Source organism: Hipposideros armiger, unplaced genomic scaffold (assembly GCF_001890085.2).
Source record: "Hipposideros armiger isolate ML-2016 unplaced genomic scaffold, ASM189008v1 scaffold_0, whole genome shotgun sequence".
Classification (NCBI taxonomy): domain Eukaryota; kingdom Metazoa; phylum Chordata; class Mammalia; order Chiroptera; family Hipposideridae; genus Hipposideros; species Hipposideros armiger.
In genome coordinates this window covers 871885-887603 of record NW_017731350.1, presented here as the reverse complement: position 1 = coordinate 887603, position 15719 = coordinate 871885, and the positions used below count along the sequence as shown (strand labels likewise).

At 38.2% G+C, this 15719-nt stretch overlaps 3 protein-coding genes across 3 annotated transcripts in view; 2 read left to right on the top strand and 1 right to left on the bottom strand.

Annotated features, from left to right (window-relative positions):
- The window catches only part of SPDYA (speedy/RINGO cell cycle regulator family member A), a 35111-nt gene extending 34484 nt beyond the window's left edge, over positions 1 to 627 (top strand). Inside the window, exon 4 of the mRNA XM_019644992.1 lies at positions 518 to 627. Within this exon, the coding sequence (XP_019500537.1) occupies positions 518 to 606 (89 nt within the window). The 3' untranslated portion in view covers positions 607 to 627. The remainder of the gene's footprint in view (positions 1 to 517) is intronic.
- On the bottom strand, positions 621 to 13592 carry TRMT61B (tRNA methyltransferase 61B). The gene is made up of 7 exons (XM_019643807.1): positions 12844 to 13592; positions 10021 to 10123; positions 6724 to 6914; positions 2510 to 2601; positions 1788 to 2014; positions 995 to 1072; positions 621 to 910 (listed from the first exon to the last, which is right to left on the bottom strand). The coding sequence occupies exons 1-7, from the start codon at positions 13531 to 13533 to the stop codon at positions 867 to 869; spliced, it is 1425 nt and encodes a 474-aa protein (XP_019499352.1). The 5' UTR covers positions 13534 to 13592; the 3' UTR covers positions 621 to 866.
- Positions 13593 to 13794: 202 nt separating this feature from the next.
- The window catches only part of WDR43 (WD repeat domain 43), a 52831-nt gene continuing 50906 nt past the window's right edge, over positions 13795 to 15719 (top strand). Inside the window, exon 1 of the mRNA XM_019642593.1 lies at positions 13795 to 13865. The gene's annotated coding sequence lies outside the window, so the exon portion shown is untranslated. The remainder of the gene's footprint in view (positions 13866 to 15719) is intronic.

The window sequence follows — 15719 nt, the reverse complement described above, 5'->3', positions numbered from 1 at the left end:
CTCCTAGGCACTACTACTTTAAAACCTGTAAAACATCTATGTTTAAAACAACAACCTAACCACTCTAAGCCTTTGTTTATCTGTAAAATATGGATAACCTTAAAGATGAGCTACACATACTAAATGAAAAAACATAAAATTCTTAAAACAAAGTCAGGCACATAGCAAAAACTAAATAACTGGTGCCAATGAATGATAAGCCTTAGTCCTAATTATTGATAATTCATATTTATAAAATATATTTCTCCAAGCATTTAATTTATGTAATAATGGAACAATACTGATGTTCTTTCAAGCTAGTTAAAATAATTTTGAGAAGGATAAAAGAGATGCAAGAATTGTTAACATCTTTAGTAACAATTTTTAAGGTGATTATATCATTCTTATCCATTTCCCCTTTATTATTTAACCCAGCTTTCTTTGTTACTTTTTAAGATGCATACAAGCCATTAAAGTATGTATTTAAAATACACAGATACATAAAATTTATCTTAAAATGCATATTTTATTTCGGTAGCCATTGACCATCAATCAAACAAAGAAAAGAAAACCAATTTCATGAAGAAAGACAAATCTATGGAGTGGTTTACAGGAACTGAAGAATGAGGTAGCTCAACTAAACCAACTTGGAATCATTAACTACAATATGTCAAACTAACTGCAAGACAGATGTCAAAATGGGACATTTAAGCAATTTTGAAATGTTACACATCTTTTTTTAGTTTTTGTTATTTTTCAAAATTATATGTAAAAGTTATACAAATCATAGTAATAGCTAAAAATAACAATTTATAAAAGTAGTAATTTATAAATAAAGCTCTACTTTATACTTCTGTCTTCAAATCAGTTGCTGTCGTCTGAGGTACTCAGTTACGATGTGGTTTGAACTTCCTCAACTTGACAAGAAAAGCTAATTGAAGGGGAGAAAAAAGTAAGGTCATTTACAACAATATGAAGAAAACACCATTTAATTTGGGCTGAAAACATTTCTCACCTGTATGACCAGTTTGCCAGTGTATAGGTCTAGCAATATAGGGAAATGATCCATATGGAAAATCAGAATGTGATTCTTCTGTTGTAGAACAAAATATATATTATAAGCTACATAAAATATTTCATAATTTGTTCACAGAACTGTTAAAATACAAATTACTGTCCCTTTAAGTTTTTTCTTTCAGATTTTTTTTTTAGCATTTGTTTTGGAGCTACTCTGCCAGTTATCTTACAGAAACAATTTTTCAAGGATTACATGATAAACTTACATATTGTTTTATAACCAAATGGTAAGCTCATATCATAAATCAAAGGATATTTGAAAAGTTGTTCATAACCTAAATGTGTACATGCAACAAGGACCTAAATTTAGTTCTCTGAAGAATTCCAGCAGCATAAATAGCAAATATTAGCTATTTGCATAGCAGGTTTTATTAAATTCTTTCCCTGCAGTAATAATCACTGATCTAAATTTTAAAAATTCATATATACATACATACATATATATATATATATAAAATATTTCACAAGCCAACCTCTGTGTCACAAGTAAAATATGAATATTATAAGAAGCTCAGTTCTTTAAAGGTATCAGAGCTTTACATAAAAGGCAGGAAAAGTAATTATTCTGTCCCTTAGAGATTTTAATTTAGCAGAATAAATACATTTCAATTGAGATATGAAAAAAAATAAATCCCTGAGAAATATTTTTAGAATTTATTGGTCAATATACTTAGGAACCTATTCCCCATTTATTATTGCAAACAAATGCATAAAATAAAATTGAAGCTCACCATGGTCATCCTCTTGAAATATCTCACCTTCAATTCTAATTTTCTTTTGAGAATGTAATTGTAAATCTGTGTTGATTTTAGGTTCTACTTTTTGAGCTAAAATTCCATTTTTCGGTTTTGCAAGGCAAACCAACCAATCTCTGACAATGACTTCGCTTATCTTTTCACATGAGAGAGCAAGTTCACAGACGCGAATTCCATCTAAAAGTTCAATAACCTGTGTGATGCTTTCAGAAAAGTAAAAAATGTACTTCAAATTTCTAATACAACAACTTTAAGTTATGAATAATAACCCTGAGTCCTGATTAATTTTTATAAAGTATATTTCTACAAGCATTTGATTTATGTAATAACAGAACAATTCTGATGTTCTTTCAAGCTGGTAAAAATGATTTTAAATATACCTCTTACCCAAACTTAAATGCAATTTCCCAGAATACTATGTAAAAAAATATAGAGACCGTAATTTAACATTATTATTTACATTACACTTTTAAAATTTTTCTTCTAAATTATCAGAATAATTATGCATCTTATATTGACATTTATGTAAAGGATGATTTAAAGAGCAGTGTAACTGAATTTGGGACAGTTGTTTCCTAAGTTTTACAAGATGACATATACATCTAACTCATTTATAAAATGAACATTTTAGCCTAGTACTTAGGACAAAATAAAAGTGTTCTTAAAATCTCATTACAAATAACAGCCATGTCACTCACTTTGCTAGATATACAGCACATATACCGCCCTGTTTAAGATTTGAGTATAAAACAGGCAAAGCAACTTGAGGATTCAACATATCCAATGCTACCTGTGGGGAGGGAAAAAAGAATCAGACTGAGTTCTGTTTTAATAAAGCATAGGTTTTCTCTTCTTATCATGGTAAGAGTACACTTTTAGAAAGCAATTACCCAGTTAAAGTATTTCATTTTTTTAGTAGAATATAGTACTACTGTCATTTTACTGTTCCCAAAAAGATATATTTATTACTATACAATTTGTCACAGTACATGACTACATAAAAATTGCAATGACATGTCTTGCCCCGGGCAATATTGAATACAGGAATCCTTCTTTAGCTATATTTTATACACACACATATATACATTCGTACATATAGACAAAGTTTCAATGCTTTAGTTCAGCTTTTGGCAATAGAAATTACATTATCTCAAATATGTATTTTTATGTTCAAAAGAAAAGTTCTGAATATTTTAGAAATTCTAAAATGTAAGCATCATGTCCCTTATTTATTTCTTTTTTATTCAATTGCAGAACACAGGGCTGTACTCACAAAAGATATCAAATGAATACAATGACTAAATGAAATTAAAAAAAAAATTTAATTAAAAACAAAAATATGGTGAAAGTAGAAAATAAAATGACTATCATTGAAAGATAATTCCAGACAGCTAAGACTAGCTGGCACATCAATATATTTACTAAATTAGAAGTTATTCTATTCTTTAGGTGGGTTGTTCTTTCATGTAAACCTTTTGTTTTAATAAATTAGAGCATCATGGCTTAGATTATAAATCACACTTACAGAGACGGAACACTTCTAGGCCCAAACAAGTAATAGTGAAGCTACTACTGCTGGAAGGAATGCAAGCCCCACATGCATTTCAAGCCTGAAGAGCAGAGACTTAAAGGCAGAGAACTCCATACACATCGCCCTCTAAACTAGGTAACTAGAACTAGAGGGAGAGCAGAAAATAGGTGAAGTTCATGCAACCACCACCTGATTTCCTCACCTTCATGCTGCAGAACCAACTGAAAGTTGTGCTACTTTTAGATAAGCTACAGGTAGGTTTCCTGGTCATATTAAGTGAAACTTTCTCCCATTGTTAACAATTAGGCTAAGGGCATAAGCTACAGAAGGGTATCCATTGATAAATATAGAATATTAGAACAGCAAAGAGGAAGCTATGCAGATAATCTTGTTTCTTCAAATATCAGAAACTTCTAATCATAGCTGTAGTACATGAACTGCACCTTCCAAAGGCTTAGTCCTAAACTTCCTGTTGGCATTGCACCATACAAGGCACCCCGTACTTCTGGCATCATCTGCTGGGCTATGAGATCCAGCTAGCTTTCTAGGGTATTGGAAACCTTTATTTTATCTCCATTATAGATCTCCACTCCACCAGCTATTTGCTCAGGCAGGTAGGCCTCCTGATCAATTTGGACATCAACATCTATTTTTGGGTGGTGATTCTGTACATATGGATTGCTCTTTGCACTGTAGCCTTTACCAGAGGGAAATCCTGTTTCCAACAATGAACAATCATTTGGGATTCCAACAACTGGAATAAACCCTGAAGGACCATCCAGTTCATCCAGCAGCACTTGGTACCTTGTTGTATCTTTTACCACCTTGCCGAGTCTTGTTTTGCTCCATTTGGTAGGTCGTAATAAGGTCATCTCTCACTCTGAGGACTTTGAGCCTTGCTTGATTCATCAAATTGGACATTTGCTTTTCTTTCTTCTCATAGTATTCCATAATCTTTAGTCTCTGGGTTTGCACAAGACATCCTTTCTCAATGTTGAACTCTTCTGCTTTTGCGTCTATTTCTTCTGTTTTTTCATTGGCTTCTTGTTCAACAAAAGCCATCATATTCTTAATCTACTTTTGCACATCAGCATCGCTGAGGGCCTTGATGAAAGTGATGCTAGGTTGGTGGCAACTAGCTTGAGTTTAGGATGGAAGAAGACAGTGGAAAGAAGGGGGAAGGAAAAGCCAGCCTATGTTTTTTGAAAAACAATATTAATGAGTCAAGGACATCACTCATCATTCATTTATTCACAAGATATTTATTGAGCACCTTCCATGTGCCAAGCATTTTGGTAAGTGGTAAGGATATAAGGAGCTTACCGTATTTCTCCATGTATAAGACACACCCTTTTTCAAAAAATTTGGGGGCTAAAAACTGGGTGCGTCTTATACAGTGGTTGTGTGAGCACAAAAACAAGCGTGAAAATGGGAAATGCAAGTAAAAAAAATTACAACCACTGTATAAGACGCACCCAGTTTTTAGACCCCAAATTTTTCGAAAAAGGATGCGTTGCTTCATGAGAACTTATATTCTAATAATGGGACAGATATTAAATATCCAGTAAATATGTAAGTCAGAAGGTGATGAATGACATGAAGAATACAGAACTATAGAGCAGAATGTGAGGGATAAAGAGTGACAGGGCAGGGAAAGGAGTTGGTATCTTATACACAGGCTGGTCAGTGAAGAGACCTAAAGAAAATGATTATGGTTACCCAGTGGAAAGTTAGGGGGAAAGTGCACTCCAGACACAGAGAACAGCAAATGCAAGTGCTCTGAGGCTGTAGGATACTTGGTGAGTCTGAGAAGGCCACTGTAGCTACAGTGGAGACAAAATGGGGAAAATGGTAAAAGATGAGTTCTAAGATGGTAGGGATATGATGGGCGTGGGGGAGAGACAGATTATTTAGAATCTTATGGGCTTTAGCTTTACTCAGGAAGAGAAAAAGCCACTGGGGAGTTTTAAAGAATGATATAATCTGACTTTTTTTAAAACCTGTCTTTCATGGTAAACATAACAAAATTTGGCATTTTAAGTGTATAATTTAGTGGCATTAATACATTCTGACTTATTTTTTAAATATATAGATATGTATATGTATATTAAATATGTAGAACAGACTGAGGGAGGGCAAGGAAGGATGTCGGTGGCTTGCAAAGATAAGAGCATTGGATGTGATGAGAAATGGTGTAAATCTTGAAAAGGTAGAGTCAATTAGAATTAGGATTGGTGGTGAGATGTGAGAAAGAGGAGTCAGAATGAATTCAATGTTTTTAGCCTAAGCCACTGAAAGAAGGGAGATGTCATTTACTAATGAGGAAAATGATGAAGACTATGGGAGGAGTGAGTTTAGGGAGAAATAATCAAGAATTCAGCAAAATTATAATGAACAATTAACCTCCCAGGTAACTGTGACATTCCTATGGATGGTGAACATACAGCATTATTATTTTTCCCCCTTACTGAGCTATAATACGCAAGCAAACAAGGATGAGGAAAAAGAACTGTGGCTTTTGTGTCCGGGAAGCTGTGCTACTAAAACTATAGGCTTTAGATAGCAGTAAGCAACAGTCCTAATAAAAACCATTACTTTCCTATTTGAACTTTACTTCATTTCTCACCTAGTTTCCCTTTAAAGGTCCTAAAATAATCCAACCTTCCAATAACCACTTAAGAAAAGCGAAGAAGACTCCTTAATGTCAAGCTATGAACTGACAACGGCATCTCAAGGATAAGGCAACTTATTCTACAATTCTGAAACTGAAGCCAACTAATACCTCCATGTCCCACATCTCCACCATCATTGGTCACAGCTTAAAATGTATGTCATCCTCTGGTCATCTATCCTTTTCATACGACCCTGTTTCTTTTCCACTAACTCAGCCTCCCACTGCTCCTCTTCCTCATATCACAAATCTCCACTTTCTGGAGCTTTGCTAATGATAATGCCTCTATCTGCAACATCGTAAATGAACACTCCTCTACATCCTGACTTTAACTGTCTAAAGATGCCTCTTGCCTGTTCCCTCTCAAATGGAGTTTATTTATGCCCCCAAATCTTACAACATGAGGATAGGTGCTGGGCTCAATATGCTCCCGATGCTGCTTCCAAATTATTATTCCTTTGTCCTAGTAATGCTGAGTTTCATGATGCTCAACTACTCTTCCGTGGTCATTACCCCATATTTATTAACAACTTTGGCACCTGATTCAGTAAGTCTCTCTTTTCTGAATCCCACCATGATACTGAAGAAAAATATTCCTACCACTCCAGAGATACAATGAGGTAAATAACGAAGGAAGACACTCTCCCAGACAAAAGAAATGTGATCCTTGTTTCCTTTGTATTCAGTGTTAGGTAATGTAGAAAACTTACCGCATCAAATGTGAAAGATTTTATGTCTTCAGTTGCTCCTGAAATATCCTTATGAATAAAATCCACATTGTCTGGCCACTCTTCTATATGACTCATTTTCCATGAATCACGCCAGTGTTTGTAATTCTTCTTAGCCAGTACATGGTGGTCTTTTCGTATTTCAAAACTTATGACTCGTCCTTGTGATCCAACTTAATTTAAAAAAATAATTTATGATATTTCATAGTATTAATTCATAACAGAATGTAAAAATTTTATAGTGAAAACGTATTATATGGATGTGAAAAAATAATTCAGATAGTTCAAGGTTACAAAAGTCTCTGTCCCATCCCAGATCCCCTGTTGATCTCCCTCTTCAGAGGTAACCATGTTACTAGTTACATACCTGTCCCAAGACAGTCGGTGCCTACACAAGCGTGTGTCTCTTTCTCTTTGGTTTTAACACACATTGTGATGTATTATATACACTGTCCTGTACCTTTCCTTTCACTTACCAGTGGTGTTGCAATGATTAATAATCTATTGCATTCCTTTGAGCAGCTGTTATATTCCATTGTATGGCTACACCATAGGTTATTTAAGCAGTCACCTACCAATGAACATTTAGCTTGTTTCTAGACGTATGTTATTATAAACAATATTGCAATGAAAATTATTATGCCTTAGTCTTTGTACAGATGAGCCAATATATCTATAGAAGTCCTAAAAATGGAATTGCCGACTCAAGGGTATGTGAATTTTTATTGTGAAAATTATTACCAAATTGACCTCAAAAAAAGATACTAATTTCTACTCTACCAGCAATGCACTGGAGTGCCTATTTCTCCATGTTCTCTCCAACAAAGAATTAGCAAACTTTTTATGTGTGTCAATCTAAAAATTGAATAGTTTACTACTGTAGTTTTAATTTGCATTTCTTTTGTTATGGATGAGGGTAAGCCTTTCATATATTTTAAAAATATTTGTATTTTTGTGTGTGCCTGAAGAACTTTCAAACTGTTTAGTATAGTAATACTGCAGTGTCACATATGACTACTGCATTTTAATAAGGCAATTAATTTTCCACCCAACTCTATGAGGTAATTTGATACTATTTGGAGGCTGTCACAGATCAGCCTGTAGTTCACTAATGAAAAGTTAAAATTCCAGGTTGTCTTTTTTTTTTTTTTAGATTTTTATTGGGGAATTGGGGGATGGGAACAGCGCTGGAGAATCGGGGGAAGGGGAACAGACAAGTTGCTGCCCTTTTGTTCTTCTGTCTAGTTGTGGAGGACGTTGCTTCACTGGCCCAAGTTGGCACCATCACTGCGCTCTTCCCGGGTGAGGCAGTTCAGTCGCCGGCTTCTGGACGGCTGCTTACAGTGGCTGCTGGCTACACACGGTAGCCCATGGCAACCCACTGCAGCAGGGGCTGCAGCCTAGCCGTCGCTGGCAACTCACTGCAGCCCAGCTCCAGGTTGAGCTGTTGTTCAGCATCTTAGCTGTAGAGGGCAGTGTCACTGGCCCTCATATGTGGGATCCGAACCAGGGACCTCTGGTGTCCCAAGCCAGCTCTTAACCAACGTGCCACTCGGCCGGCCCAGGCTGTCTTTTGAAATGTAAATCCAGCTGCAAGTCATCATGTTCTCATGGGATAAAAATTAATGTTAACATTAACCTAAGATAAACAATTGGAAAATAAAATTATGGAGGAAAAAATTCCATCCCAAAAGTAAACAATAATTTTTTGATCACTCATGGTTTGCGATTATTCATGCCTTGACATTCCTACAATACTATAGATATTAGAAATATGGGGACTCCTCCTGTCTCACTAATTTTTATAAATTTACTTTTTCAAATGCTTTTAGGAATCTTGTCACAGATTGTGAAGAAATGACTGCCTTTGATTATGAACAGAAAAGAATCAAACAAAAGATTTGAGGAGCCAGAATGAATTGAATTTCCTGACCTAGTATAAGCTGGATTATGTTTGTATGTGATGGCATTAGGTCAAAGAACAAAAGGTTTAAGTTCAATTCAGCATATTTCTATCTGTAATCTTTATAAAATCTACCCATATACACCTACAAGTGCTCTAACAAAGCTTATTAGTTAAAAAAAGAATGCACAAATAAAGAACATGGATGAATAAAAAAAAAATCTACTCAAAGAGAGTGCTGTCACCATTCAGCAGTCTGTAATTAGGTGAGGAAGGGAACACTACACAGGCAGCCAGAACAGGGAAAGTGGCCCTGACACTCGGAGCAATAATCAACTAGGAAAACAGTAACCAGAAATCAAGTGGTGGGAACATGAACAGATGTTTATGTTTACTATAGAGCTCTTGATTTTTGATCAGGTGCCCCTTCAAGCAGCACTTTCACCGACTGACAATTCACATGGATTTTCTTAAAGAAAGGAAAATTCTTCATGGTCTAGCTTTAACTTAGTTCTGTATTATGATTAATTTATTGATGAACATCAACTAGAATTCTTTGCCCCTATAGCATATGACTCTTCCCAAGCAGCTGACAGCCTCCTCCTTCCTTATTCTCTCATACTGAGGATTCATCTGGCACTATTATTAACAAAAACATGTACATATGTTCACCAAAAGACAAGTATAAGAATGTTCAGGGAAGCACTATTAATAATATTCCAATCAAATGCCCATCAAGAGTAGAATGGATAAATTGTGATTTATTTATAAAATGGAGTAACCACACAGCAACTAGAATGAAAGAACTGCACGCAGTGGTTGAATCTCACAAACAGAATGTTGAAGGAAAGGAGCCAGACTCAAAAGAGTACATACAGTGTGATTCTTTTTATATGAAGTTTAAAACAGGCAAAAACTAATCAATGATGATAAAACTCAGAACAGTGGTTACCTTTGGGGAGGATAAGCACAGAGAGAGGACGGGGGCTTATGTGGTGCAGTAACATTCCCTGTCTTGGTCTGGGTAATAAAAACTCACTGAGACATACATTTACAATCTGTGCACTTTTTTCTGTAGTTACGTTAATGCTCCAATACAAAGTTTAGTTAAAAAAAAAAAAAGGTAGAAGCACTAAAGAGCATGGAGGGAGCAAGAGAAAGCAAGGAAAACAGAGAGGGTTAGAAAGAGAATGTCTGGAATAAATGTACAAAATGGAAAGAAAAATAGTTGTTTACAGTTAGTTTCAAAGAGAATTATCTATATCCCAAAGTTATGTGAATATTTTCTGAAACATCTTTTTAACTTTCTGTTATTATGAATACATAGAATGTTTTCTTTGTCATCTAAATTCAATTTATTTATCCCAGTCTCTTACCTGCTTTGGATAAAAATAAGGTCATTCCCCCTGAGCCCGAGCCAGCTTCCAAAACTGTATCACCTGGGTGAATATTCATCATCATCAGCATCATAGTCATATCCTATGATTTAAACAAAGTGTGGGTGATTCAAGGATCAGTAAATATGTACTAAGCACCTACTCTTATCAAACACTATGTTGGACTTGGAGAAGAAAGAAGTGGGCAAAAAGGAAGAAGGATTACACTCTGGCCCTAACTAGCAAGACTTTGTATTTTACTTGAGAAAATAAGATTCAAGAATCAATTAGTAAATAAAGCAGCATGTCAGTATAATACTGAAATTATAGGCAATAAATACAATAAGAGCTCAGACAAAGGAGAAATCAGAAGATTACTCTAGCTTAAAGACATGCAGTAGAGAATTTAAGGACACAGTCTCAAGGTAGAAACAGCTTTAAATAAAACAGGTAAACACAGTTTGCCTATCTCAGGAGGAGAGATAAAGAGACTTGAATGCCAAGCTAAAGCTTTTGAACATGACCTGGTAAGTAACTGGGACATGTCACTGAGGTAATATAAATGGCATTTTATGAAGATTAACGGGAATACAGGATATACTAGAGAAAAATTAAGAGGCAGGAAGATCAGTTATTACATAATCTCTGCATGAAATGATGAAGTTATTTAGAATTCGGATACCAGGGAGACAGGAGGATTATTTGCCAAATGCTATAACTGAAGAATGGTTTTGTTAACAGGAATATCATGGGTGCTGGTAATAACAGCTGTTTCAGGTTTCTGTAACTATGCAAATTTATTTCATACATTATCTTGTTTGATCAGAATAATAGGAGAAAAGTATCATCATTCCTGTTTATAAAAAGTAGAAATCAAAGCGGTTAAGTAATTTGCCCAAAGTCACACAACCAGGAATGAAGTAGGCAAGTAAAGAGTAGAACTGCCAGGGTGGTGGGTTAGCTCAGTTGGATAGAGCGCAGTGCTCATAACACCAAGGTTGCCGGTTTGATCCCCGCATGGGCCACGGAGCTGCACCCTCCACAACCAGATTGAAACTCTTGACTTGGAGCTGATGGGTCCTGGAAAAACACACTGTTCTCCCCACTCCCACCCAAAAAAACCACAGTAGAACTGATGTTGAACTCCCAACAACCACGCTGTTGATCATGATGCTACATAATACATAACCAAGTGTTATAGATATAGGGAGAATTTTTTAAAATTAGTTTCAGGTGTACAAAACAATGTACTAGACATTTATACCCCTCACAAAGTGATAACTCCTCTCCCCAAATCTACTACACCTCTGACATCGTATATAGCTGTTACAGTTCCACTGACTCTATTCCTTATGCTGTACTCCACATCCTGTGACTATTAGTTGACATTCCTTATTATTTAGCTTCAGGTGTACACTGCAGCGGTCAGGCACCTACACCGTCCATGAAGTGGACTCTATAGGGAGAATTTTAAATGTTAGCATTTATTTCAACATTCCCCCAATACCAAACCTTTCAAAGTTGCTAGTAAGAAACTTATCTGGTTAAGTTTTTACTATCTTTTCCATCTCTGGGAAGAGATGCTGTGAAAATTCTCAAAGAAAGGGGAACGTTTCTAGGATCCTTCTGTCAAATCACAAAATTGTGTATTAAACATCGGTTTGGTTGCATGAGAAAATACAAAAAAAACCAAAAACAGGTATAGTTGTCTAATTAAAACCCAAAATGTATTTTCTGAAATGTTGGACTAAGGCTTTGACCAAGTGATACAGACACCTAATTTTTAAGATGTATTAATCAAAAAGCTTCACTTGCAAATGCTGAGTCTTTTCAGACATACATATCCTCTCCTATGTGCCAGCCACATGGGGGTGGAGGTGGGAGGGGACACTGACAAGGTCACAAAGGAGTGGGAGGCAGCTTGGGTAGTCGTTTCATGGAATGCCCTGGAGAAAGCAGTTTTTCTATTTTCTTGGATCTTTCATACAAGATACAGAAACCTAGTACGTCTTTTAAAATAAAGAAACCCGAAAACACTCTAGCTTTTGCTTCCAGCCATTCTGGTTACATGTTCTCAATGGGATGAGTTTTCTAGGTTAGATTCCACTATATACAACCTGACAATTTCAGTCCAAAACTTGGGTGGGACATTAGCTTTACTTATTTCCCTGCCTCTTTCCGAAAAGGATTTGAAGCTACTGGGAGACTCCTCCAAAGTTATGAACTATCACTCTACTATTGAATTTTCTACACATTTTAAAACTTCAGGTGTTCAAATAATTCTTTCAGTTTCAAACTTACATTTTTTTTTCTCAACGGGAATTCCAATCTCTTTCCCAGTATTCAATAATATAAATTTAATCCTCAGCCTAAGGTTTTAATAATTGGGCTGCACTTTAGTCTTCATTAAATGGCAACAATTTCTACTCCCCTATAGTTCTTATATAAGTGTTCAATTCATGCAAATCAGCAGAAAAGATTAATTTAAAAATTGGAGTGTTTCCATTTACATTTCTATTCCAATGGCTTCTCGGCCTTTTGGGTAAGATCAAGTGTACACTTCTATTCCAAACCTAAAAAAGGCTTGATATTGACCAATGTGAAATGTTGCCATTTCACAAGCAGGTCGACATTCCCTTCACAGATCAGAGAACCGAGACTCCCAATTTCAATTAAAATCTGGCTGTTTCCTCCTAAAATTAGCTCAGAGGTCAAAAACTTGAAACGTACTGAGACTTGTTTAAGTACGTGAATCAGGTCTGTAGTACTGCATTGGTTTTGCTCTTTCTGGAACCAATATGCACCTAACTCCCATCGCATTACCTTTGGATATGTTATGGCAGGCCCTCTTTTCATCAGTAATACATAGTCTTCCAGTGACGGCCTTCTCAGCATGAAGTGCTTACCAGAGGAACTCCTCAGTATCTGTCCAGGGAACTTCCCCACGATGTCGCCAAAAGGGACTGTCCCCCAGCTACTATTTAAGTGTCCGGCGTTGCTCAACCTAAATAATTTTTTAAATTGTGTTTCTCTCTTCCCAAGCTCAGCTAAAATCAGCTCCCCAGCCCGAAAGGGCTCCTCTCTGGAAGATGACCAGGAAGAGGAGGCGTGAAGTTCTCCGACCTCGGTCTCGGACTGGTCCAGGGCGGGCAGGGCGGGATCCGACTGGCCCTGGTCTCCACTCGGGTTCTCGTGCTCTCGAGGGGGTGACTCCTCTCGAGGCATCGGCGGTCTGAGGCTTTCCAGTGACGAAACACATCTTGTCCCAACGCCTGGGACGCGCGGAGGAAGAGATGGAGGCGACTCAGCGCCCGGGACTTTCTTCTGTGCCTCCCTGCGCTCTCCCTCTCCATCTCGCGCGTCTCTTTGCGAGAACTCGCAACACAGTGACCGAGCTGTCTCGACGGGCTCTTGCCCAAGCCCGCGCAGAAATGGACAGGTTGCGATCCCTGGCCGCCTCCGTAGGCGCCGCAGCTGTAGCAAGACTGGACAGCGGCGGCCTGCAGACAGCATGACGACCCGCGCAGGCGCAGTCTCAGGAGAGTGACGTAGGGCCGGGGGAGGCCCCGCCTCTCTCTGCCCGTCGCGCGGAGGCAGCCGCTTAGGGCGCTGGGAGCTTCTGCTCCGGGCGAGCCCAGTGACTGCGCCTGCTTCCAGAGAAGGCGGAGCGACCGATTCCCGGGCGCGGGACCCGACTCGAGAGGCTCTAGCTGAGTAACTGTCCCAGAAATGAGTCCCATTCCCGCGGAGGGGGTGGGGGTGGGGACATTTTCTTCTTTGGAATGTGGGCCGACTAAGCCATAGACGGTTGACAAATCTCCACCGGCCTCGCCCAGGACTGGAGGGTAAGCCTGTGAAAGCGCTGTGTCAACTGAAGTCCTCTACCAGGGTTAGCTCTCTAGTAATCCGGCACACGAATCCGTCGCTAGGTCACCACCAAAATGTACGAATAAAACTGGACCGGAATTGCGTTTGACAGACCACCCGCTGACCTGCGCGCCTTTCTCAGCTGACAGCGACGTTCTTCCCTGACCCTACCAAGTCCCTTTTGACTGGGCTCTGGCTACCTACCTGCATGTTCGCCCCAGATGCAGAAATTATAGTGGCAGTATGCACGGTGTGCTTATTTAACAGAATTTTTAAAAAAAATAATTAAAATATAACAATGAAGTATTGTACCCGTCCCCAAACTAGAAGCATCTTAGAAGGGTAAAAGGCCATTGGTAAAACGGGGGGTGGCAGGGTAGAAGAGTATTACAGGCTTAATTTCACCCTTCCAAAATTCATGTGTTGAAGTCTAACCCTCTGTACCTCAGGATGTGACAGTATTTGGAGATAGGTTCTTTCAATAGGCAATTAAGTTAAAATGAGGTCATTAGAATGGGCGTTAATCCAATATGACTGGTGTCCTTATAAGAAGAGGCTAGGACACAGGCAGGTCACTATCTACAAACCAAGGAGAAGCCTCAGAAGAAGCCAAACCTCTGCACACCTTGATGTTGGATTTCTGGCCTCCAGAACTGTGAGAAAATAAATTTTTATTGTTTAAGCCCCTCCTCAAAAAAGGAGAATTAAACTATGTTCTGATTCTCTTTTATTGGATCTCTTTAAAAATTGTTTATTCCCAGGTTTTGGCACCCTCCAAAAATTTAAGTAAAAATGAATTTATTTACTCCAAAAAAAAAAATAAAACAAAAACTGGGAAAAGGTTATCTTTGGAGTCCAAAGCTTCGTTTAACATTCAATTGGCAAAAATTTACTGAGGGTCTGGCAATACTGGGCGCATTAGATATTTTATTTCTTTCAAGTTTACAATAACCCTGTGTTAGAAATAAGTATTCTCATTTTACACATAAGAAAACTGACCTGAGGGATTCAGTGATTTGAGCAACATCCCATAGCTGACGAGTAGTGTGACAGAATTTCCCATCTAGGTCAGTCTGGTTCAGCAGTCCATGCTGTTTGTATTGTGATGTCCCTCCCAAAGACCGGTCAACAGTGCAATTGAACTCAGAGTTAAAGTCAGAATATGTTCAAAGGGTTGTGAATTCAGTTTAAATTTGATAAAATGTCTTATTACTTTCAAAGCCTGAAATTAATACTTTTCTAATCTATGCCTTCTAAAACATCAGCTCCCATAAACTCCATCGTTAGGATTTCTCTCTTAATCCTAAAAATGAATAAAGAAGCTGCCACCCCCACCCCAACTGCATGTCTCACTTTTTTTTTAAAGATTTTTATTGGGGAGTTGGGGGGATGGGAACAGTGCTGGGGAATTGGGGAAGGGGAACAGACAAGTTGCTGTCATTTTTTGTTCTTCAGTCTAGTTGTGGAGGACGTTGCTTCACTGGCCCAAGTTGGCACCATCATTGCGCTCTTCCCGGGTGAGGCAGACCAGTCGCCGGCTTCTGGACGGCCGCTCACTGCAGCTGCTGGCCGCTCACGCTGGCTGCTGGCTACACACGGTAGCCCATGGCAACCCACTGCCACAGGGGCTGCAGCCTACGCCGTCGCCGGTGACTCACGGCAGCCCAGCTCCAGGTTGAGCTGTTGTTCAGCATCTTAGCTGTAGAGGGCAGTGTCACTGGCCCTCATATGTGGGATCCGAACCGGGGCCCTCTGGCATCCCAAGAAGCTCTTAACCATCGTGCCACTCGGCCGGCCCTCACTTTTGGTTTTTGATTTTTTTTTTTAAAGAA

Bases quoted from the DNA above. Each gene is read 5' to 3' on its own strand.
- TRMT61B (XM_019643807.1), bottom strand. From the start codon at position 13,533: ATGCTGTCTGCAGGCCGCCGCTGTCCAGTCTTGCTACAGCTGCGGCGC. The intron at 10,124-12,843 runs GTAATGCGATGG...TTTAAATCATAG, and splicing joins CTGCCATAACATATCCAAAG to GATATGACTATGATGCTGAT. The intron at 2,602-6,723 runs GTAAGTTTTCTA...CCCTCCCCACAG, and splicing joins AATCTTTCACATTTGATGCG to GTAGCATTGGATATGTTGAA.